Here is a 21,102-nt window from a genome sequence, read left to right on the forward strand (position 1 = left end):
AGTGAGTTCAGCGCTGGACAATGGCAGTCGGGGAGGGAGAAGAGGCTGCTGCTCTTCCGCCACTTAACCAAGAGCCCAAATCCCAGACCAGCCCTTGCTTCTGTGACACCCCGCAAAGCAGACCTCTGGGAGCTTGATGGGACTGTCACTGTGGTCTGGAGGTGGTGCCGGGGCTGGGGCACTGTCCGGAGGACAGAATCCACCTATCTTGACTTTCAGAATGAGGTTTCTGTTGTCAGGCTTGGTTCCAGATGTCACCTGGCTGGTGGTGACCCCACAGGCTCCTTCCTTACGATGCTCAAGGAAAGAATCTTTACAACCCTGCAAGACCCAGCAGCAGACAAGCCACCCCTCCCCACGGGGCCACGGGTCAGGTTTCCTTGAAAATCTATTTGCTACACCTTGCAAACTCCCACAGTTTCTCTTTATTTGGCAAACATCTCTTCTTTATTATCATCATGAATATCATTTGGACCTCTGCAAAGACTATATACATTCACATTAACGTGCACCCTGGGCTTCGGGCCTCTCTCGGGCCATTCGCGCCCGTTCAGTAGCTGGGTCGCTCCCGTATTGCACTGAGTTCTGAGAGCCGAGCGCAGAGAGCCAGGCCGGGGCCGTGCCCGCTGTCTGTCCTTGTACTCGGTACAAGTGTGCATTTCCTCATCCCTTTATTTCCTCCTTGAAATCACTGAGGGAGTTGAGAGGAGGGGCAGGAGGGTGGGCAGGGCTGGCGCGTGGGAGGGAGAGAGTCCGACAGAAACGTCACCGAGACGCACCCCAGGGCCGAGGCGAACGCATCTGAGGGCGGCTGGCAGGGGCACCAGGGCTGTGTCACAGTCAGGGTCTTCCCTGGGAGGAGGCGGAGGGCTGCTTCTGTTTGTAGTTTTTTTTGTTGTTTTTCTGCAAAAGTTTGGAAGAAAGGGGAGTAGCTGCAGAGAGACATGGGTTGGGCGACGGGGCTGGGAGATGGCGGAGGCCGAGGAGGAAGGGCTGGCCGAGGAGAGGCGACCCCGGGGGCCCTGCTGTCTCCACACGCCGGAAGAGCAGTCAACAACCCAAAGACTGTCTCAGTTTTGTTTCGGAATTATGCCCTCTGGGAAGAAAATGTTAGCACTTTTTTTTCACAAGTGGAGAAAAGAAATATGAAAAGCCACAGGAGACGTGAGGACACACGGCGTGTCCTTCCCAACACGCCCGAGACACAGGCCACGGCGCCCACACACGGATCGCACCCGCGGCGGACGCACCAGTGCCCACGCGGAAGGAAACAGACGTCACTTCTCACTGGGCGCAAACCCTCCACATCCCGATACCCCAACACCCCACAAACAAAACCAAAACAGAGAAAAGACCCACATCCAAACAAACCCAAGAGCAAGGAAAACTGTGGGAGAAATACTTTGGCAGTGACAAACAGATTTTGGATTTTGATGTCTCGTGTTTGCGTTTTTGGATTTCCTTTGGAGCAGAGGTGTGTCCGGTATCCTTGGCTGGCTAGCTAGCAAGGTAGTTCACAAGTATGCTTCCTTTGCTTTTATAAAAAACTTTTTGGATTTTTACTTAAAGCCAAAGAGTTTAACATTACAGGAAAAAAAATCTGAAACCAATAATCCTTCTTGAGTCAGAAACTGAAATCCTTCCTTCCGTCTTCCGGGGTCTGCCTCAGGCCCCTGGGGGAGGGGACCGGCTGGCCGCAGATCTCCGGCTGTAAAATCACAGTTTTCTTTCTCCCTTTTCCATCAGGACAGGGAGAACCCCCACAGTTCGCTTTGTCCATTTCTGAGTAGCTCTTTTGCCAACAAATAAAACCCCCCAAAATTCTTTGCTGAAAATGTAAGCCACCAATTAGAATTTGTCATTGAAGAGAAAGTGTGTGATAGTCACAGAGGGGAGAGGAGAGAGGAGATGGTGGGGGGGACGGAGAAAGAGACAAGCGGGCAGAGCCAACGCCCCTGTGGCATCGCTCTGCCATCTAAAGCTCAGTCGAGGCTTCTGAGGACGCTTGAGGAGAGAGGCCGCCAGGAGGTCTGTGCGTGGAATCATCAGGCAGCTGAGGCAGGGGCACTGGATGCGGTTCTGTTGGTTCCGCGTCTCCTTTTGGAGAGGGGCAGTAGCAGCACTGACTCTAATTGGTCGGCTCCCCGGGGCCGGGCAGGGCGCAGCGTCTGGCGGGCCGGGCATCGGGCATCCGGAGGGCCCAGAGCTGGGTGGGGTCGGCAGGGTACTGTGTCCAGTAGGTCAGGGGCCAGTCGGGTCAGCGGGGCACGGCGTCCAGCGGGCCAGGCAGGCTGGGGGAGCCGGGGCGAGAAGGCCCCGCAGAGCCGGCTTCGCTGGGGCTGGCAGCACCCACGGGCAGGGAGGGGCCCAGGCCGTTGGTGGTGTCGGGAGGTCTGGGCACTGGGTCGGCCACCACGGCCGCAGGGCCCTGCAGGCTCTGGCCGCACACATGGTGGTGCTTCTCCCAGTCCCGGTGCTGGCAGAAGGACCCGCAGTAGCGCGCCGCGTTGCAGCCGCTGCACGTCTCGCTGGCCTTCCGCCCACAGTTCCAGCAGCTCTGCGTGGGGGCAGAGGGGCCCGTCAGGGCTGGGTCAGGTCACACGAATCCCCAGCACAGGCCCCGACCAAGCCACTCAGAGCCAGCTGTGTCTCACTAGGTGAGAAGAGAGAAGCTCCGAAGCCCACGGCCCTCGGCCGCTCCCCGGACACAGCCACTCACCAGGCCATCTGGGGGACAGTGTCAACTCACGCTCCAGCCCACCCAGACAGGTGTGCGCTGTGCTGACTGGGCCACGGCCCCTGCCTCACCTCCAGGAAGCCCTCCTGAGCTCACCAGGAAACTGAAGGACACGGCCCTGGCCCCACAGAACTGAGGCTACTGAGACCTCACCGTCCACCTCTGCTGCACACCGCCAGCGCCCCAACCCCTGCTGCATGACCCCCTCCGACCTCTCCGCCACTGCGGCCCCCACCGCTGCCTGTCTCCCTCCTCACCTCTGCTGCACTCCTGCCTCTGCCCCCACCCACCATCTCTGCTGCACACCCCCCTCTGACACCCCCACCCCTGGTGTACCCCACCACTTCCACCCCCACCCTGTGGTGGGCTCTGCTCCCTTCCTGTAGGGTGAGCTGCGCCCCGGGCATGGCTGTGAGCACAGGGGTCAGGGATGCCACGCGAGGCCTGAGCATGTTTCTTCCCGGGGCCCAGCTGGAGCTCTCACACAGACAGTTGGGCTGTAGGACAGGAAGCCCAAGCCTGCCCCAGGGGAGAAGCCCAGGTCCCTGTTTGGCCTCCAAAGCCTCTGCTACCACCTCCCACACCACCTCGCCCACGCTGCCACAGCCGAGCAGCCTCCCTGCAGACCCCGCACCTCCAGGCACGGTCCCCACCCCTGGCCCCGGTCCCTGCCGGTCCCTCTGCTGGGCCTGCTGCCCTGATGCCCACACGGCCAGCTTCATCCTCTGCCCCGATGCCTGCGACGCCAGCTTCATTCCTCACAGCCTCTGCTCAGGGGTCACCGGCCATGAGGCCTCCACGTCCCGCTCCCCACACCCCCACTCCTGAAACTGCACGCCTCACTTCTGCATGTGCTGTTTCTTTCTCTCTGTGCCCACTCAAGTGCCAGCTCTGTGAGCGTTTTGCCTGTTCTGTTCTAGCTTCTTCCCAGCTGAGAGCATGTGTGGAAAGGGCTGGTGCAGAGACGCCTGAATTGATGTGCTCCATCTCCTGCCACCGCAGGGCTGGCCCAGGCACAGACACACACAGGGGCTTTGGACAAAGAACGGCTGTCTCAAGGGATACTCTGGGGCTCCCCTAGAAAGGGTCCCTCGCTCTCCCTTCTTCCTGGACTAGGCAGAGAAGAGTCACAGAGGGTCCTCTGCTCCCGCCTCCCCCCCAGACGCACAGGCACAAGCAGGGTGACTCTCAGGCCTGCCTTGGGCACCGGGAGGAAGCTGTGTGCCTTGGAGGCCATGTGGGCCCTCACAGATCTCCCGGATCCTGCTGCTCTCACAGGGGTTTCAGGCCAGGCACGGTGGCCTTCACTTGTTATCCCAGCACTTTGGGAGGCCGAGGCAGGCGGGTCACCTGAGGTCAGGAGTTTGAGACCAGCCTGGCCAACATGACGAAATCTCATTTCTACCAAAAATACAAAAATTAGCCAGGCATGGGGGTGGGCGCCTATAGTTCCAGCTATTTGGGAGGCTGAGGCAGGAGAATCGCTTGAACCCAGGAGGCGGAGGTTGTGAGCTGAGATCGCGCCACTGCACCCCAGCCTGGGCGACAGAGCAGGGCTCCGTCTCAGCTTCAGTCAACCTGGGCTTGCGTCCTGGCCCCACCCCTTCCAAAGGTCGCGACCTCGGACAAACCGGAACCCTCCTGAGCCCTCAGTTTCTGCATCTATAGCAGGGGGACACCCACAGGATGCCTCACCAGGCCATGTGGGGTCTCTGTGCTGATGAACACCACGGGGGAAGGGATGGTGGGCGTGACGATGACACAGAGGCTCAGAATGCTCACGCGGGTGGCATGGGGGTGGCACGGGGCGCACGGGAGCCGAGGCAGGGGCGGGTGCCAACGTGGCCGGATGGCCCTACCTCGCTGGAGTCCTCCTGCTGGTTGACCACCGTCAGCGCGTCCTCGGAGGCCTGCCGCTTGGCCTCGGCCAGGGCCCGCTCCATCTTGGCGCGCTCCGTGGTGATGAGCTCGTGCGCTTTGCGCTCCGCGTCCGATACGGCTTTCTGCAGCTCTGACATCGCCTGGCGCTTCACCTCATTCACCGCCTCTTCTGCAAGGACACGGGCAGGGATGGCGGTCACACAGGCCATCCCAGATGGGTGTCTGGGCTTCCTACACCCACAACCTGGGGGCCGTGACCTGACATCACCGTGTGCAGCTGGACACACAGAGCATGTGGTGCACACAGGCACACGCTGATGGCTTTATGTCTGTACAGACACAAGTGCATGCAGACGAACGTGGGCATCCCAGGCACGCCTGTGCAAGCTGGGTCCCCTGGCCAGCACACGGAGGCTTTTCTAAGCTCATGCTCTACTGCAGCGGCTCCCCAGGCGCTGAGCCCCTGCAGGGCCGTGGCCAGGCCCACCCCAGAATCTGGCGTAGCTGTGGGCGTGCCTGGAACCTGTATTCCTCACGAGAGCCGGGTGGGCGGCTGCGGCTGCACCAAGAGCCGCACCCAAAACACATGGACAAGTCTGCCTTCACCTCCGGCCCCACCCAGCAGCAGCAAGGAGGCCCCGCGTCCAGGGCTCTGTACCGTCACCCCAGAGCCTGCTCTGCTTTCCTCACCACACCTGCCATCCTTTACCCTGGCTGGCTTCAGAAGACCACACTCCCTGACCTCGTTGTTTGATCCTGATCTAAGGCGGGGCGCACAGAGCAGCCCCACGGAGCACCGCCGCCCAGCTGGGGAGGCTGGGTTTCAATTCCACCACTGAAAGAGACCCTCGGGCCAGCTGGAGACCCCGGTACCGCTGCCCAGCCCTGCCCACGCCCAGTGTCCACTCTGGACTGTGCCCTCCAATGTCATGAATGACACCCCCTCCCTCTCCCAGGAATCTTGCTAAATGGCCCCCAAGGCCTCCCAGGCCTACCTCAGTTTACCCAGGTTGCTGTTCCTACAGCAGGGTGACGGACTCGACTGGGAAGTGGCCACAGGGGCAGGAGCGGGACGGACAGGGGTGGGACTAGCAGGACCCCGCTGAAGGGGTCAAGACAGCTCCATGAGCCTCCCTGTCCCGGTGTTTGGACACGGGACTGTGTGGAGCTGCTGGCAGGGCCGGCTGGGGCCCCCTGACTGGGCAGTGGCCAACAGACCCTGGCCTGAGATCACTGCCCAGAAGACAGCAGATGCCCTACAAGGCTCCGCCATGGGGCTGGACGGAGTTGGGGCAGGCCGGGCAAGTGAGGACCCCTTCCTGCCATACAGGCTGGGGTTCCAGACCTGTCCTCACCCACCAGCCTTGCTCCTGGCAGCCCTGGAGTCTGCAACCTTACCCCCAACTCCAGGCTGGGACCCTCCACTCCCTCCATGCCAAGATTCTCCTCCCCCATCCTCAACCCACACAATGAGCCCAGCTGAAGGCTGAAACCCACTTGTGCCCCACCTCCTGTCTCCACTACTGGCCTCCTCTGGCTGTCCACAGGTCTGGCTCTGCCCCAGCCCCTCCCCCCACAGCCCTGCCCAGCGCTCAGCTCCACGTCTGCCTGTGCCCTGCCCCCCTTCTGCGTGGACTCGGGCCCCAGGCTCCGGGTGTGTCTGCTTCTGCATGCCCCCCACTGTATTCTGCTGGGTGGCTGCCCGTCCGTTTCCTGGTAGCTGCAGGTAGCAGCCGTCCTGCTCTGACTGTGAATCTACTCTGACCCCTAGGCGAGCCACAGGGCGGAAGGCATAAAACCCTGTTAGCCCAAGCCCCCAGATGGAGACAGGAGCGCCTCACAGCCGTGCTGGGGGTGTCTGGGGCCCTGGCCTCCCCCAACGCTGCTTCCCCGGGCCATTCCTACTCACCCGCCTTCCTCCAGATGTCCTCAGGCATGTAACCGGTGAGGGTCCTCGGCAGGAACTCCCGGGGAATGTCTGAAACGGGCCAGCGTCACACAGGATGGGCCACGTAGCTGCCCTCCACGATGGGGCCCTGCCCACCCCAGCTGGGCCTGAGTGCAGGGTGAGTGTGTGTGCCTCCCTGGGGGAGGGCCCAGGGCAGTGCTCGGGCGTGGGGGCGTGAGAACTGTGGCCGCTGGACTCGGCTGGGAGCCGCGTGCGTTCTAGGCCTCTCCTGGTTTCTGTATCATCAAATCGGAGGAGCAAAGACCCTCAGGGCCTCCCCACTCTGATCCTCTGGCCCACTGGATGCCCTGAGCTCCAGGCCTCCCAGGAGACCGAGCGGTGTGTTTGTACGAAGTGAAAAAGGTGCCTCTTTCTCACGTGAACCTGTTTTGTTGCCTGCGGTCTGACTGCACTGCCTGCCTGGCACAGCTCTTCCAGGTGTCAGCCCCGCCAGAGGCGCCCCCCACACACCTGGCTGAGCCCCTTCGGGGCCGGCAGAGCTGCTGCGGGGCCGGGCGCTGGCGGGAGTGGGGCCCTTCTTCACGCCCTCTGCATCGCTGTAGCGCCGCGCCCAGTGGTTGAGCTCCTCTCGGTCCGCCTCCTGACACCGGCGTAGCACCGTGAGCGAGCGCCGCGTCTTCTCCACCATGTCCATGATGCAGTTCAGGAGCTGGGGCGAGCGAGCGGGCGGCCTTCAGCACCTCGGGGAGCCAGGGTGCACCAGACACTCCCTGTGCTGCCCACTGGGCTAGGCCACAGACAGGAGGGGTGCCCAGCCAGCCCACTATCCATGAGGGCGAGGGGGTGAATCTCGCCTCTGCTGCTTGGGAAGACGGTCCCTGGCCTGGGACTGCCCAGCGCCTGTGCGTACCACACTCACACGGGACACGTGCTCAGATGCATGCAGGAGTTTGGGATTCTCCTTTTTAACCCCCTGAGGTGGGCTCTGCCTCAGAGACCTGGCTTTCTGTTTGGGCCCCCCTTCTGTTCCGGCGACCCCTCCAGGGACAGGCTGCAGGATGGGGTGGGTGGGTTCTGAGGAACCAGTTAGAGGGCCATCCCTGCACGTGTCCTGCCTCAAGGAGGCCCCAGAACTGCTTTTCCCCAAACTTCTTTCGAGATTCAGGATACACTCTGGGAAAAGCCAGTGAGCAGACAGCAGGTAGACAGAAGGCGAGGCCTGCCATTTTGGTCATGCAGTTTCATGAATCTTTCTCCATTTCTCATGATGCCCTGCACTGGCCTGGGCCAACAGTGGGGCAGCCATGGTGGGGGAGCTCAGGTAACGATGTGCAGGCCACACAGGCAGGCACTGAGCCCAGGGGCACCCACTGGTGTAGCTGTGCAGGCATGGCTGTGTGTGGGTGTGCCTTTGTGTGCGTGTGGCTGTGTGCAGGAGTATGGCTCTGTGCGTGTGTCTGTGTGTGCATGAATGTGGCTGTGTTCCTGGGTGTGGCTGTGCATGGGTGTGGCTGTGTGCCTGAGTGTGGTTGTGTGCCTGAGTGTCACTGTGTACATGAGTGTGGTTGTGTGTGTGGGTGCAGCTGTGTGCGTGGGTATGGCTGTGTGCGTGAGTGTGGCTGTGCATGAGTGTGGCTGTGTGCGTGAGTGTGGCTGTGTGCGTGAGTGTGGCTGTGTGTGTGGGTGTGGCTGCGTGCATGAGTGTGACTGCGTGCATTAGTGTGACTGCATGTGACTGTGCGTGAGTGTGGCTGTGTGCGTGGGTGTGGCTGTGCGCGTGGGTATGGCTGTGCGCATGGGTGTGGCTGTGTGCATGGGTGCGGCTGTGTGCGTGAGTGTGGCTGTGCGCGTGAGTGTGGCTGTGCACCTGAGTGTGGCTGTGCGTGAGTGTGGCTGTGTGCGTGAGTGCGGCTGTGTGCGTGAGTGTGGCTGTGTGCATGGGTGCGGCTGTGTGCATGAGTGTGGCTGTGTGCGTGGGTGTGGCTGTGCACGTGGGTGTGGCTGTGTGCGTGGGTGCGGCTGTGTGCGTGAGTGTGGCTGTGCGTGAGTGTGGCTGTGTGCGTGAGTGCGGCTGTGTGCGTGAGTGTGGCTGTGTGCGTGGGTGTGGCTGTGTGCGTGAGTGTGGCTGTGTGCGTGAGTGTGGCTGTGTGGGTGGGTGTGGCCGTGTGCGTGAGTCGTGTGGTGTGGCTGTGTGCGTGTGGCTGTGTGAGTGTGGCTGTGTGGGTGAGTGTGGCTGTGTGAGTGGGGCTGTGTGGGTGGGTGTGGCTGTGTGGGTGAGTGTGGCTGTGTGTGTGAATGTGGCTGTGTGCATGAGTGTGGCTGTGTGTGTGAGTGCGGCTGTGTGCATGGGCATGGCTGTGCGTGGACACTCACGTTGTTGAGGTGCTTCCACTCTTCTGCCCACTCACGCTCTGTGAGCTTGTGGTCGATCACTTCTTCCTGCCGGGACCCAGGCACCACTGCAGATGGAGGAGGTGCACACTTAGGTCCCGCCCACAGCCAGGCTCTGCCCTATTCTCCCAGACCCCACCCATGGGCTGTGCCCACTGGGGATGACGGACAGGGTGACCAAAGGGCTGGTTGACTCAATGAGCGTGGAGGATGCCTGAGTTACGCAGCTGCCCCAGGCTCTGTGCACTCGCCTCCGAGGGAGGGTCCGGTCTCAGTCCTGTTCTGCAGCCGGGCCAACCGCGGCTGTTTATGGGATGTGTTTGCCCAGAGCCACCAGGCAGGGAGCGTTGGTGCAGATCAAGCCTGGCTGGACTGGAGCACTGTCCTCAGCTACTGCCCACGAAAGCCTTGCTAGACCAAGCGTGGCCTGAGGATGCCTGGGTGCCAAGTCACACACGACCTGCACCTGCCTCGGTCCGTCACCTAACAGGAAACCTTGCTGGGAGGAGCGGGTCTGTCATTCACAGCAGCCCTCTGAGGTCACCTGCAGGTGCCTGCGACTCAGACAAGGCCACGCCGAGCGGCAGCCAACCACGTGGCCTCAGCACCACCTCCTGCCTGTCCTGTGAACACCGCTAGGCATGCCGAGGCCAGGCTCTCAGACCTGGCTCTGAGGACTGCCTCAGCTGGGAGACGTTCTTTGCTCAACTCAACTCTGCTCAGCGCAGCCTGTCTCAGGTCTTCCCTTCTGTCAGGCTCCAGGACTGAAGCTCCAGGGGCCACTCCCACAGGTCACCAGAAACTGACATGTGAGTGACGCCCAGCAGCGTCTGACTCTTTTGCGGTGGCTGCGCCCGTGGCTTCCTGCCCCCACTGTCTTTGGTATCTGGCTGTAGGCCATACTTCTCGGGGCAGAGGCCTTCCTCTTTGGGCCCTTCTCAGCCCCTAACAATCTCCTAGCCCCCGAACCTGGAATGGCTCCCTGGAATTGCAGAAGAGGTGGGGAGGTGGCAGCCACAGCTCCAAGTCACCACCCTGCCCCGCCGCCTGTGAAGCCGCAGCCGGCACCAACACCCCAACCAAAATAGTGGCTGAGATGAGCTGACAGCTGGCGTTTATTTTTGCATCAGCAGAAGCGGGTGGGAGTCGGCACCTGCCCGACCGGCTGCAGTGCGCCAGACGCCGTCACCTGCTGCCTGGGCCTGGGCCCTGGAACCTTCCGCAAGCTGGGGGTGGGGAGACGGCCTTGGGCAGGGCAAGGCCTCTGCTGACCCTGCCGCCGGGCCCCCACTGTGCCCTGGGCCTCTGTCTTAGCATGGCAGGCCTGAGGCCTTCCCGCAGCCTGTCCTGGGGAGTTCTGGGGTCCTGGGGTGGGGCTGGCTTTAACCACCTCTCAGTCCTCAGCATAGAGGATGCCAGAAGGTCGGGCAGGCTGGGCTATGAGACTGTGGGTGCAGTCCACGTGTTCTCGGGGCCTCAGTCTCCTCATCTGTGGTATGGGGGTGCTGCTGCCACCCAGAGGACAGGCTTGGGAATGGGTGAAGGGTAAAATGCACGGAGATGTTTTCTCACCGCCCTGTCGTAAATACCAGCCAGGCCTCACGGCAGCCCTCGCTGGTCCCTGTATTAACTGTCCCGGGCCTCCGACTGTGAGGTGGGACTCTTGTCTGACCCAAGTGATGGCGGAGAAAACTTAAATGCAGAGAGCCACGTGACCCGCCTGCAGGTGCTCCATGGGCGTCGCCAAGCTCGGATGAGAACCACGTGGCAGCTCTACTCCAGGCCCAGGCCACCCACCCCAGGGGGAGACGTGGGCTCAGGGCCCAGGACAGGCGCCTCTGCAGCCAGCGCCCTGCCCCGAGGCAATGGGGTCCTCCTGGCCCTGAGTGGTGCCAGGTGGGGGCAGGGGTCTCCTGAGTTCAGGTACACACAGCTGCCGGTGACGCCTTGTGCCCACATGCTCAGGTGTACACAGGTGGGCGCATGTGTGCTCCTGGAGCACGCGTCCACGCTCCTGCCCCCTGCACTGCTCACCGAGTGGCCGCTGGCGCTCCCGCAGCTCCTGGGGGTCCGGGTGGCGGTAGGGGTCTCGGAAGTGGTGGGCCACGGCCATGTCCTCCAGGCGGTAGTGTGGCGGTGGCGTGGGCTGTGCCGGCCCGTTGCTGGGGCTGTAGCGCTGGGCAGGGTTCAGGGTGCATGGCCGTTTGCTGAGGTGCTCGGGGTGCAGCGGGTCACGGTCTGATCCATTCTCTTTGGCCCTAGCCCAAAGAGCAGGCGGGGTGGGGTCAGCAGATATGGGATGAGCCGGGACGGGCATGCGGGGCGTGAGGCAGACAGGTGTGGGCAGAGAGAAAGAGGACACATGAGGCTAAGACAGAGACACGGAGCACGACACCAGCCCCGGGGGGCCCAGCCCGGGGCCCGCACTCTCCACCCCTCTGCCAGGGCCTGAGCCAGCCTCAAACCCTGCTGCAGCTGCATGGATCCTGGGGCTTGGTGGTCCAGGAGCAGGACCCTGTGCTCTGGGAATGAGGAAAGGGATACACTGGCCTCCTGGGACTGGAGACCACCTGCCCCTTGGGCAGCAGTAGCACAAGCTCATCTGTGGCAGCAGAGTGGGCCTAGCCCAGGCACCTGGGGACCCCGAACCCCTGGATGTTTGGAGTCCATGCCCAGCACAGAGGGAAGACCCAGGCAGTGACCCCCGCCGCCTCCTCTCTGTCCTCCTCAGCTCTCTGGAGCATCTGGGCCTGCAGCCCACTGGGGTGTCCACCGCATAGAGGCTGGCTGGGCTGGCTGCGGCCCTAGAGGAGGTGCCCTCTCTTACCAAGAGGGGAGCAGCATGAGCTGCGTGTCCCCCGCACCCTCGGTCCAGATGCCCGGAGCCCACAGGTACCTGTCTGGCGTCCTTCTCTTGCCGTTCTCGTTGACTTCCAGCAGCAGCTCTGAGGAGTCGATGGGGGAGGAGGCGCTGGCGTCCAGCAGGAGCTGCTCGTGCTGGGCCAGGTACTGGGCCGGCGTCTGCTTGGCCAGCCGGGCACAGTGCAGGAGCTCCCGCTGCAGCAAAGGCAGGTTTGCCTGTGGGGTGGGGAAGGAGGGCGTGCAGGGCATGGGTGGCGTGCAGGGGTGCCCAGCTCCACTCAGGTCCGAGCAGAGGGCGCCTGGGCTGGGTGGCTGACGGCTCAACGTGACCTTGGGCACGGTGCGCCTGCTCTCTGGACAAGCTCCTTCCTCACAGTGCTGTGAGAGGGCGGGCACGGAGGCTCGTGGGAGCACCTCACCTGGGCCACACAGCCATGTAGTGCGTGTGGAACTTGAGCCAGATCCACGGAGGCTCACCCCACCTGTGGGAGCGCCTCACCAGGGCCACACAGCCACGTAGCGCGTGTGGGACTTGAGCCAGATCCTGGGCTCCCAGGCTGGGGCTTTTCCCCTGCACGGAGCTCCCTCCTATGGCGGTTGGGAGAAGCTGAGGAGGATGGTGTGGCAGACAGTGGCTGCTCTTCCCGCCTGCACCCTCGCGCCCGCCCGGCAGGCACCACAGGACCGGGCACAGCTGGGGAGGTACAGGCTCAGAGCAGGGAGGCGGCCCTGGGCCTGCAGCCGGTCACACGAGGGAGCTGGGAGCGGAGCCAGGCTGGTCTGCCTGCAGTCTGTCCGCTCCAGCTCTGATAGCAAACGCCATGGAGTCGGCCTCCCCTCCCCACTGGTTTCCAGCCTCGGCCTGGACGGAGCATGGAGTGGGGACTGAACTCTAGTGTTCTGTGGCCACACTGCTCTGAGCACGTGGTACTTCCTCCAGTGACCCCCCCAACCTGGACGAGGACAGGGCTGAGACCCGGCTCCACATCTGTGGGTAAGGACTCTGCAGTATGAGGCGCCCAGCACACAGGCTTCCTATGTGGACCCCGCCTTTGACACCTGTGTGGACCCGAGGTGCCCGCTGCCCCCTCCCTGGCTCCAGGCTGGCACTGCTGGGCAGCAAGCCGGGCCCCTCGTGTGACTTCCCACAGTCTTCCCAGAGCTGCCGCAGGAGGGCAGACAGGCTGGACGCTGAGCGCGCTGGACCAGGGCCCAGCAGCAGACCACTTGGGAGAGCCAGCAGTTCCAAGTATTTGTAAATAAATACAATTCCCCAACTTTCTCATGCATTTCAAAGCTGCCACGCCGCCTTCTCCCGCCAGCGCCTCCCCTTCCCAGGAGCGCATCCACCAGGCCCTCTGGCAGTGCCGGCTGCTGGCCTGTTTTTCTCTTTGGATAGCTGAACTGGGGCCAATCAGCCATCTGCTGAGCACATTAGGAGCATGAGCTGGGAAAGGAGGTCCCGGGAGGGCTGCAGAGCCCAACATCCTCCCTTCCCTCGTCAGCCTCTCCCCAGGGGCCTCCCCTGGGCCAGTTCGGGAACCTGCTGGGCGCTGTTGGGCAGGGAGAACATCTGGGTCCATGGCCAGCTGGGGCCAGCTGGGAGCCAGGCGGTGGGTGGAGCCATGGCCCCCAGCTTCTGGAGAGCCTGACCCTTTGGCCACGTGTTGGGGGCTCAGGAAAGGGTGCAGGGGACCCGGGACTGGGCAGCAGCAGTGTGTGGGCCAGAGGCACAGCAGCCCTGGGCCAGCAGGGAATGACACCCCCAGGCCTGCAGAATGGGGTGGGGACTGTGGGAGCCTCCTGCAAAGCCTCCTTCGAGGCAGTGTCCCCACTGTGTCCCCAGGAGCCTCAGCTGCCTGGGGAGGGTGTCACCACTAAATGCTACATAAACCGAGCGGGTCACAAAATGCCCCAACTCCACCGCCTAACGGAGGTTGTGACTGAGCGTGCCTGAAGCTGCCCTCTGCACAGATGGGACATCAGAACGGGGAACTGGCGTCTGCCATGGTGGCAGCAGCGGCCAAGGTGCCAGCTCAGCCAGAGGGCTTTTGGGGACTCCGCTGCTCTGCCAAGCGCCCGGCTACAGCCTCCCTGACGGTGGGCTCTGGCGCCCAGGGGCTGTGGTCTCCCACAGCTCACTTAACCTCTCTGACCCTGGCTGCATCTGCAAACTAGAGCCGTGGAGGCTCTGGCTGAGACTGGCCGTGGCGAGCTCCGGGCGAATTAGCCTGGTCCTTTCTGGGGTTCACCAGACTCACCGCCCCAGCTGCAGAGGAGAGGACCCAAGCCATGGCGGGAGTTCCCACCAGAGAGGCCCCCCTCAGCGCCTCGGCCCCGAGCCTGCGCTGCACCTTCCCACCACCTCTCCGTCTTTCCTCACTCTGCGGCTACTTCGTTTTTGCCACGTCTCACACCTGCTGTTTCTAGGACGATGTCTGCAAGGCTGCATGAGGATGCCCCACGCTGGGCCTAGGGGCTGTGGGTGTCTCGGGAAGGAGCTACCCCACTCCCAGCCCATGCCACAGTCGGGAACGCTGAGGCCCGAGGGGGCTGGCTGGGGGTCGGACTCCCCTACTGCCTCCTGCGTCTGTGGACGCAGCTGTGGCCCTGCGGTGGGTGTGGGTGAGGCTGGGGCTCCCTCTGGGGTGGGACGGCAGAGCCAGGGTCTGGCAGGGGGTGTGGGTGAGGCTGGGGCTCCCTCCGGGGTGGGACGGCAGGGCCAGGGTCTGGCAGGGGGTGTGGGTGAGGCTGGGGCTCCCTCCGGGGTGGGACGGCAGGGCCAGGGTCTGGCAGGGGGTGTGGGTGGGGTCGGGGCTCCCTCCGGGGTGGGACGGCAGGGCCAGGGTCTGGCAGGGGGTGTGGGTGGGGTTGGGGATCCTCTCNTGGGGCTCCCTCCGGGGTGGGACGGCAGGGCCAGGGTCTGGCAGGGAGTGTGGGTGGGGTTGGGGATCCTCTCTGGGTGGGGCAGCGGGGCCAGGGTCTGGCAGGGGGGTGGGTGGGTGGCAGCTTCTCCCGGGGTGAGGCGGCAGGGCCAGGGTTCTGGACAGTATCTGGGTAACTAACAGGTCCCAGAAGCAGAACTGGCTGAAGGATCTTGATTTTTACTTTTTATTTTTGAATCTTTCTGGCCTCCCCACCTCAAGCTCCATGTCGGAGAGGTGAATGGACTTCACGTCCTGCACAGTCCTGCTGGCCTTGGCCTGGGTGGGGGCGTGAGATGGGCGCCCTGCACTCCAGCCACCCTGCACAGGCCAGTGCCGAGGGGAGACTGAGGCAGGACCCTCTCAAGAACAGTGCCGTGGGCGGCGCCATGCTGGGGCATGGCCATGGGCACCAGGGCCTGACCAGACGTCACGGACAGGGGCCGGAGGCCTGGCAGGGCAGGCGTGGGGACACCGTGGGGTCTCTCTGCCTGACCCTGCTCCTGGGGTAAAAGGGGTGGCTGAGGCTGTGGAGCATCTGCTGCTAAGAAGCAGCTGCACAGCGGCCCCAGAGGTCGGGAGGGGTGGAGCCTGAAGCGTTAAAGAAGGGAAGGGAGAGCCGCTAAGGAACCGCAAACAGCGCCAGATGGGCCCAGGTTCCCGCCACACCAGCGGCTTCTCCTTCCTCGCCAGCTGTGAACAGGAGCACAGCGGGCGTGGGAGGGGGCGGAGAACGGAGGGCAGGCAGGAGGGAGGGGGCAGAGGAGGGAGGGGGAGGAGGGAGGGCAGCAGGGGGATGGGAGGGGTGGAAGAGGGAGGGAAGGAGGAAGGGAGGGGGTGTGGAAGCCACAGAGGGAGGGAAGGTAGGTGGGGGTGGTGGTGGGTGTGATGTGGGGTCCACTTGGGGAGGGACTGAAGGAAATGAGGGCCTGGCCCTGGGCGTGCCCTGTGACAGCCACGGCGTTTGCAGTTTGACATCTAGGTTTCAGCCCTGGTTCCATCTCTCCACCACCCGGGGTGGGAGGGAACCAAGGGCCTCAGTTTCCCCACCTGCTAATCGGGAACATGTCTGTGCTATGATACACCTTGACAGGTCAACAGAGCTGTGAGAGATCCTTATAAAGCACTCCTCCTCTGTGGGGCCCTTCAGACCCCAGGACGGTGATGACGTCCCACGTGAATCTAGAACGTGCCATGCCTCCCTGCAGTGCCCGCTACCCGGGAGGCTGAGGGGTGAGATTCCCCTGAGGCCAGGAACGGAGGCCCCATTCTTTCCATGCGTCCCTCCATGCTGTCTTCCCAATAGCCTATGAATGATTCCATTTTGCAGGTGCAGAAACCGAGGCACAGAGGAACTGGCCTGGCCCAGATGCCGGTAGCTGCTAAGTGGCAGGGTCCGGCTCAAGCCGGGGCGTCTGGTCTGGTCTGGTCTGCCCTCTAGACCCCTGAGGGGAAGCCTGGCCCTGCAGAGACGGAGCACGCGTCGGGGCAGGCAGTGCTCAGGGTGGGCCTGCAGGTGTGGCCAGGCTGGCAGGTTCCTGACCCCAACATGTGCTGGGCAGAGAGGGCCACATGGTCAGTCAGGTTTGGGGAACTTTTCCTCCACTCCTGCTCACAGATGTGCAGCTGTCTCGGGGAAGCGGAGGCCTGCAGCGAGGATCGTCTGACTCTGCAGCAGACCTGGGCCCGTCCCGTTTGCAGGTGTGTGGGAATCATTGCTTGATCCATTCATCCATTCATTCAGAGACAGGGTCTCCCTCTGTCACGCAGGTGCAGTGCAGTGGCACCATCATAGCTCACTGCAGTCTTGACCTCCTGGGTTCAGGCGACCCTCCCACCTCAGTATCCCAGGTAGCTGGGACCACAGGTGCATACCATGCCCAGCTAATTTTTAATTGTTTTTGTGAAGATGGGGTCTAGTGGCCGGGCACGGTGGCTGACGCCTGTAACCCCAGCACTTTGGGTGGCCGAAGTGGGCGGATCACAAGGTCAGGAGTTCGAGACCAGCCTGGTCAGTATGGTGAAATCCCATCTCTATGAAAAATACAAAAATTAGCAGGGTGTGGTGGCAGGCACCTGTAGTCCTAGCTACTTGGGAGGCTGAGGCAGGAGAATCCCTTGAAAGCGGGAAGTGGAGGCTGCAGTGAGCCGAGATCGCACCACTGCACTCCAGCCTGAGCGACAGAGCGAGACTCTGTCCCAGAAAAAAATAAAAGATGGGGTCTAGCTATGTGACTCAGACTGGTCTTGAACTCCTGGCCCCAAACAATCCCTGCTCCTCAGACTGGCATCTTTGAAAATGCAGGTTCCGACTGAGTAGGTTTGGGCCAGGCCGAGAGCCCGTGTGGCTGGCAAGCTCCTGGTGCTGCCACCCTAGTCCACAGTTGATCCGGGTGTGACCTCTGACCTGCTTCTACCTGACTGACAGCGCTTCATCCACCCGTCTACCCGTCACACAGGCCCCTCCCCGCCTGTCCGCCGCCGTCCGCGGCATCCCACCTTCGCCTCCGCTCTCTGCGCCACGCGTTCTGTTCCGGTCACACGGACGCCTCTGCTGTTCCTCAAGCTCAGAGGGCACCCCATACCTCAGGGCCTCTGCACGTGCAGTTCCTGCTGCCTGGACAGCCGGGGCCTGGCTCTGCAGCAGCTCCGCCCTCATCCTTGGCCCTTGCCAGCGTGCCCTGCTCAAGGGGCTCTTGGAATACTTCTCCACCACACACACGCAGATTTGACAGTGGTTGTGGGCTGAGCGCCTTCCTGGCCCCGGGATGCTGGCTCCAGGAGGGACCTGCCGCACGTCCTGGGCCTTGTCCCCAAGCCTCGCCTAATGCTGGTGTGTCGTTAGTGCTCAAACATCATCTGTGGCTGACGCGGACAGCTCTGCCCAGCACTGGATTTTTTTTTTTTTTGAGACAGAGTCTTGCTCTGTCACTCAGGCTGGAGTACAGTGGCATGATCTCAGCTCACCGCAGCCTCTGCTTCCTGGTTTCAAGTGATTCTCCTGCTCAGCCTCCTGAGTAGCTGGGACTACAGGCACGCGCCACCACGCCCAGCTAATTTTTGTAGTTTTAGTAGAGACAGGGTTTCACCGTGTTGGTCAGGATGGTCTCGATCTCTTGACCTCGTGATCCGCCCGCCTCAGCCTCCCAAAGTGCTGGGATTACAGGCGTGAGCCATGGTGCCCAGCCTCCTGCACTGGATTTAGTGGCTGAGTAATCATCAGGTCTGCTAACTAATTTTCAGGCCTTAACTAGTAGGAATCGGCCCAGATTAGTCAGTAGTGCTCCCCTAGGTTACTAAACGGTCCCAGGTTGGCCAAGATTGATGCCTGATCACACACTAGCAAGGAACGGATTCGGGGCCTCGCAGGGAGGGACTGGGGCTGCCGTTACCTTCAGGAAAGGAATGACAAACGGCCGCAGAGGGAAGTTGGTGGCCTCCTGAAGCTTGCAATGAAACTCCTCGATCGTCAGCGTCGAGTTCTACGGGGGAGAAAACCGCCTCTTGTCGGCACCACTCAGCACAAGAGCCAGCACTGTCCTGCCCATGCCTGAGGAGGCAGCCTGAGGAGGCTGGGGAGGCAGCCCAGGAGCCGGGCAAGCCTGGGAGGGTGCAGGGGGCATTGCGGGAGTGCCCACGGCCGGTTGGCAGGACAGAGCCCACGTGAAGGGTGGCTGTGCTGCACGTTCATGAAACGGAGGGAATGTTCAGGTGCCAAGGCCCCGGCCACCCCGCCCGACTCACCACCAGGCCCAGCACCAGCGCGCGCACGCGCTCCCCGATCTCTGGGGAGATGTCGCTGCCAAACTGCTGCAGGGTGGTGAGGAAGCGCTTGAGCTTGCTGAGCTGCCGGGCCCCGCAGGCCGGGGGCAGGTGCTGTGTGGACAGGGAGGCCGTGGACGAGGTGGCCGGGCCATCGCTGAAGCCGTTGGGTGTGGACGGTGCGCCGTTGATGGCTGTCGGCGAGGGGTTGCTGCCGTTCATCACTGCGGGAAGGAAGGGAGCGAGGGGGCATGTGAGGACGTGACAGTGACGCTGACGACATGACCCAGACGCGGCAGTCTGTGGGTGACCCCCATATAGGCACCGAGGAATGCGAGCTGAGCAGAGCCCTGGCACAGTTAGGGCCTGAGGAATATCTCACTTCATAGTGTTACTACTCAGCTATTCCTTTTACATAATCCTTTACATAATCATATATTCGTTTATAGAATTAGGGCTTGAAGAATCCCTTTATATAATCCTCTCTATATAATCATTAATAGTTGATAGTATGAATGCCTAAAGAATATTTCCCTACATATATACCTATAATCATATCTTAGTTCATAGTCGGAGAAATGCCTAGAGTGGACACAGTACAGAGCGTGAATTAAGGAATAAGCAGCTTATAATCGGAGGAATGCCTGGAGCAGACACAGTGCAGAGCATGATTTAAGGGAAAACAGTTACACCAGGACAAGAACCCACGGCCCAGGCGGCAGCGTTCAGTAACACAAAGATACCCGCTGGATGGCAGGCTTGGGGCGAGAGCCACCCCTCCTGATAAAGGAGTTGTAGGACCTTGCTCCAGTTCTTGTGGAAGGCTGCCCTCAGACCGGCAATCCACCTTGGTGACTGTGAACTTTATCAGCTCTTGCTACTGTGCTGCTCGAAAAGCATTCTCCCATAGAACCCATTGGAAGCTGCCAGAAGGTGGCGGTAACCTTGACAGCTGTGTCACTGCTGTGTGACTTAAAGCATCCTCCTATAAATCTTCTTAGAAGTAGTTTCCCATAGATACAAGTATTGCACACTGCACCCTCTTCACTGCGCACGGCCCACCTTCAAGCCTCGGTGACCTAATGGGGGTGGACCCCTCACTGCACACAGCCCTTGCCTTCGTGGGAACGGGCCCCTTGCTGCGCACTGTCCACCTCCTGGCCTAGGTGACCTAATGGGGGTGGACCCCTTACTGCACACGGCCCTTGCCTTCATGGGAATGGGCCCCTTGCTGCACACTGTCCACCTCCTGGCCTAGGTGACCTAAAGGGGGTGGACCCCATGTTTTATTGCTCACGACCCTATCACTATCCTTAAAGATGATTTCACTCGGCCGGGCGTGGTGGCTCACGCCTGTAATCCCAGCACTTTGGGAGGCCGAGGCGGGTGGATCACGAGGTCAAGAGATCGAGACCATCCTGGTCAACGTGGTGAAACCCCGTCTCCACTAAAACTACAAAAAATTAGCTGGGCATGGTGGCGCGTGCCTGTAATCCCAGCTACTCAGGAGGCTGAGGCAGGAGAATTGCCTGAACCCAGGAGGCGGAGGTTGCGGTGAGCCGAGATTGCGCCATTGCACTCCAGCCTGGGTAACAAGAGTGAAACTCCGTCTCAAAAAAAAAAAAAAAAAAAAAAAAGATGATTTCACTCACTGCCCTGCCCCCTAACCTATACACAATAAATACTCTTCTGGACATTCGGGGCCTCGCCTAACTCTGCTTATAGGTAGCATGGCCCCCTGAGCCCAGCTGCGTTTTCCTTGTACTTCTGTGTCCTGTCTCTATTTCTCGGATCCTGCGCCTCAGCACAGCATAAGGGACACCTCACGACCCTGTGGGGCACTCAGCCTTACATCTGGCTCCCAACGTGCCCTGCAGCAATGAGGACAGCAGTGACGGAGGAGGACAGCAGGATTCCCGAGCCCACCCAGGGCAGCTCTGCCAGACCTCCGTGTGCTGACCATCTGTCCACTTAGCCCTGCACACACACCCCCTTACAGATGTGGAAATGAATACCCTGGGAGGTGAAGGCCTGGGTACCAGGCAAGGGCACCCACAGTGGTGGTGGCTACGGAGTTAACTGTGTTCTGAGTGTGGCTTCCCACCCAGCATGACCCTTGGGACTTGCTCTGGGGCTGATGTGAGGCCCTTCACAGCCAGCAGGCGTGTGGCCCCTATGCCAGGCCTGGGAGACACCGACCCCCCCAGGCTGGCTCAGGTTTTCCCTGTGAACAGGCAGACAGGGCTTTTCCACACACTAGGGGCTTGATAGTCCAGTTCCCATGTGCTGGAGGCAAAGAAGACTTGGGATTTGAGAAGCTGCTCATACCCCTGAAAGGCCAGCTGCCCTTACACCTCTGACATGATGTTCAGAAGCAATAGCTCCTACCTCCGATCAGGCATCTCCTGACCCTGAGCAACTCTGCCCACAGGCATCTCCCAGCCCCAGCAATGCTTCCCCCACAGGCATCTCCCAGCCCCAGCAATGCTTCCCCCACAGGTATCTCCCAGCCCCAGCAATGCTTCCCCCACAGGCATCTCCCAACCCCAGCAATGCTTCCCCCACAGGCCTCTCCCAGCCCCAGCAATGCTTCCCCCACAGGTGCCTCCCAGCCCCAGCAATGCTTCCCCCACAGG

At 61.7% G+C, this 21,102-nt stretch overlaps 1 protein-coding gene across 3 annotated transcripts in view; it reads right to left on the reverse strand.

Annotated features, from left to right (window-relative positions):
- Nucleotides 1–402: 402 nt before the first annotated feature.
- The window catches only part of CBFA2T3 (CBFA2/RUNX1 partner transcriptional co-repressor 3), a 94,276-nt gene continuing 73,576 nt past the window's right edge, over nt 403–21,102 (reverse strand). For all 3 annotated transcript variants that reach the window (XM_017513922.2, XM_017513921.2, XM_037733246.1), the window contains 9 exons: nt 18,449–18,690; nt 18,097–18,186; nt 11,815–11,996; nt 10,953–11,176; nt 8,901–8,986; nt 7,038–7,236; nt 6,528–6,596; nt 4,597–4,787; nt 403–2,557 (listed from right to left, as the gene is read on the reverse strand). In XM_017513922.2, coding sequence (XP_017369411.1) covers nt 2,258–2,557; nt 4,597–4,787; nt 6,528–6,596; nt 7,038–7,236; nt 8,901–8,986; nt 10,953–11,176; nt 11,815–11,996; nt 18,097–18,186; nt 18,449–18,690 — 1,583 coding nt within the window. In that variant the 3' untranslated portion in view covers nt 403–2,257. The remainder of the gene's footprint in view (nt 2,558–4,596; nt 4,788–6,527; nt 6,597–7,037; nt 7,237–8,900; nt 8,987–10,952; nt 11,177–11,814; nt 11,997–18,096; nt 18,187–18,448; nt 18,691–21,102) is intronic.

The sequence above is a fragment of the Cebus imitator genome, unplaced genomic scaffold, assembly GCF_001604975.1.
Source record: "Cebus imitator isolate Cc_AM_T3 unplaced genomic scaffold, Cebus_imitator-1.0 Scaffold509, whole genome shotgun sequence".
Classification (NCBI taxonomy): Eukaryota; Metazoa; Chordata; class Mammalia; order Primates; family Cebidae; genus Cebus; species Cebus imitator.